Source organism: Etheostoma spectabile, chromosome 5 (genome assembly GCF_008692095.1).
Source record: "Etheostoma spectabile isolate EspeVRDwgs_2016 chromosome 5, UIUC_Espe_1.0, whole genome shotgun sequence".
Classification (NCBI taxonomy): Eukaryota; Metazoa; Chordata; class Actinopteri; order Perciformes; family Percidae; genus Etheostoma; species Etheostoma spectabile.
The window spans coordinates 13,988,387-13,991,299 of record NC_045737.1 but is presented as its reverse complement, the minus strand read 5'-3'; the positions used below and the strand labels follow the sequence as shown (position 1 = coordinate 13,991,299).

The following is a 2,913-nucleotide window of genomic DNA, read 5'->3' as shown; positions in this document are numbered from 1 at the left end:
GGCCAGACATGTTTAGTTTATTGATACTGTATGCTTTCATTAAATTGAAAAAGTCAAATATGTTTATTGTATTACTGCATATGTCATAGTCTTCTCACTTACAGTTTGGTCGACATAAAGTCCTGAAGAAGTTAGGAAAAAGTTCCTCAGCCATCACAGAAAAGAAACGCCCCAAAAAGTCGTAAAAGTGGCAAAAAAATCAGAAAAAGTAACAACAACGTTGGAAAAAGTTACAAATTGCCAAAAAATATGACAACGTCAGAAAAAGCAACAAAAACTAGGTGGGACAAAATGTATTGTGAACCTTAACTGATATGCAGGCCGGATCAAAATTTGCGAGTGGCTGGATTTTGCCTGCGGGTCTTGAGTTTGACACGTGTTCCAGATCTTTAAAGTATCAAAGATCCTGTTTTTAAGTGAATCTCGTAGTGTTAGAGATTTAATCTCTCGGTGTTAGTGAGTTTGTACCATATTTAGGTTGTCCATCTGAGACGAGGATGGTGTAGACAATGCCATCGGTGCCGACTCCCTTGTAATCCGCCAGCAGGTATTTTTTATCCAGTCGCACCAAGCCTCCTTGCTTTACCCAGGTCATGGGTACAGACAGCACATGTGGAGAGTCAGCAGCCTGAAAAACACACAAATATAAATTTGAAGCCTTGTAACATTGTGGTTGGTTGCTGTTTGGGTACATCAAGTTATGCTTAACATACTTTTTTAAATTATTTGAAGATTAACAACCAACTGTCTGATTTTCATTTTTTTACCTCTGTATGTCTGTAAATTTCACCAGAACTTTGTGAAACTTTGACAAGATGGTTGGTTAGTTAAAATCAATCAAACTACAAAATTAAATTATATTATCTTGAGTTTGCCACAGTTTTTTTTTTCTGGACAGAGCTTAACAGGCGGCAGGTGTTTGGATCCCATACATAAGCATGCATGACCTGGATGGTAGCTTGGATTAGCCATAGGTGCAGTAGAAAATTAAGTGCACTCTTAAACGTAGTACACTGAGCAATATGTTGATGCTGTTGAGTATCATACAAACTGAGAAACCCCATGTGAAATCCCTGTGTTGTAGGCATTGATGTATAAAGGCATTGATGTATAAAGAGAAATACAATAAAAATAGACTTTGTTCCTCAGGTGCAGCTGATGCCACTATCACTTCGTTTTGTCACGGTTTGCACAGCTTGTTTTATTCCACATCTGCTGTGACCTCAGGATTGTGAGTCCTAGGAGCCCATTGTAGAGCTGTCAATCAGCAGCACTAAGCCCAGAGTCAGCCACCAAGTAGTAATGTATCAATCTGTTTCTTCGCTCAACTTTGAAATCAGACTTATTTTTGTGATGCTATGTGGGTCTGGGACATAATAACTCCAAAGCAAAGAACAAAGAGCAGGATCAGCTGCAGAGAGCAAACTTTGCTGGTGGATGATTCAGTGTCGCTCGAGGACATTTAGCAGGGAAGATGCCTGCTGTCAGGGAGGATTTGAACTGGACCTCTTACTCACTGTGTCACACTGATGCCTAAATAAAAACAGGTATGACATACTTCTTAGGCATCTATAAAACCCACCTATTTATTCTGTAAACAGAAGCTCCACATTTAACATCTGGAGGTTAAAGAATCTAAAAGTCATCCAGCTGTCAAAAATAGTTTATATAAAAAACATACTGCCTGGGAAACTTTTGACAGTAATAACAAAACTTTTGACAGTAGGGAAATACTTTTGACAGTAAGGAAATGAATAAAAAAACAAAGACATTCCTATTTTACCAAACATCTTGATATGCACTGAAAAGTCATCAACAGCTCACGGTTGATTGAAAATAATTCCACACTGCATGTGATCTCCTGAACAGGAGGTTGTACTAGCATCCAATTTTCCCGTACTCTCAGGAGGACATAACACGTTAGTATAACAGTAATCTTAAAACACTCATTAAACCAAGGACACTTTTTAATGAGATACCCTTAGATTGATCATTGTTAGTCTATATCGGCATCGATTAATTTAGGGGATGGCTCCAGTGCCGCTGAAAGATCCGCCGGATGTCCCTCATTTTTTTGGCCGGCTTTTGAAACTCCATTTATGAGGACTATGTTTAACTAATCCTCAGATCTCTCCAGGGTAATTCGAGACAGTAGCTAGGCTATCTGAGTTTCTGTTGCACAACTAAGGCATCTTTTGGAAGAGCACATGTTCCACTAAAACAAATTCCTTCACGAGGCTATTTTGCAGAGGCACCGTTATTGCGTCTGTTAGCTTTGCCCAAGACAATTGTAATTGATTTAAAGAAATGCCAATAAACCAGAGCACGTTTTTCTCCCATCATGGAATGCTGTGTGGACTAGCCAGACCTTCCTCAGCAGCGCTGTGGAGAAAGGTCTGGCAATGCGAGACAAGATCATTGAGACTATTACTCAGAACAACTTTATGCCCCTGCAGATGCCCAAAGTCCTTATGAAATCAACCTTGTGAGTTGAGGCACTAAAATACTCCTAAGCAGCTTCCTTGTTCTTAGAACCTGATGACAGCCTGCCCGAACTTTCTGTAATTGGTCTGAAAAAATGCTTTCACACTAGAAACGGTCCGGGCAAGCTTTTTACACTTGTAATTTTGGTTCAGTTTCAAACCAATAATTTCTAAAGTCCAAACCAAACAAGGTTGGTGTGAAAGCATCCTAAAAAAAGTGTTTATTAATGGACAGCCAAATATTTATAACTGCATTATGACAAGGAAACTAGATTAGCCAACCCAAAAATTGTTATTGGCTTCTAACTGATTTATTAAGCATGATGACTTTTTAGCCAATAAAAAAAAACTTTAAGGAGTCTTATCAAAAAGTAGTACCAAATACAATAATGAGGTCAGTCATTCCACACACACACACACACACACACAC

At 38.8% G+C, this 2,913-nt stretch overlaps 1 protein-coding gene across 2 annotated transcripts in view; it reads right to left on the bottom strand.

Moving 5' to 3' along the window:
* The window catches only part of fras1 (Fraser extracellular matrix complex subunit 1), a 242,061-nt gene that overhangs the window by 58,519 nt on the left and 180,629 nt on the right, over positions 1-2,913 (bottom strand). For both annotated transcript variants that reach the window (XM_032515432.1, XM_032515434.1), the window contains exon 29: positions 469-628. In XM_032515432.1, coding sequence (XP_032371323.1) covers positions 469-628 — 160 coding nt within the window. The remainder of the gene's footprint in view (positions 1-468; positions 629-2,913) is intronic.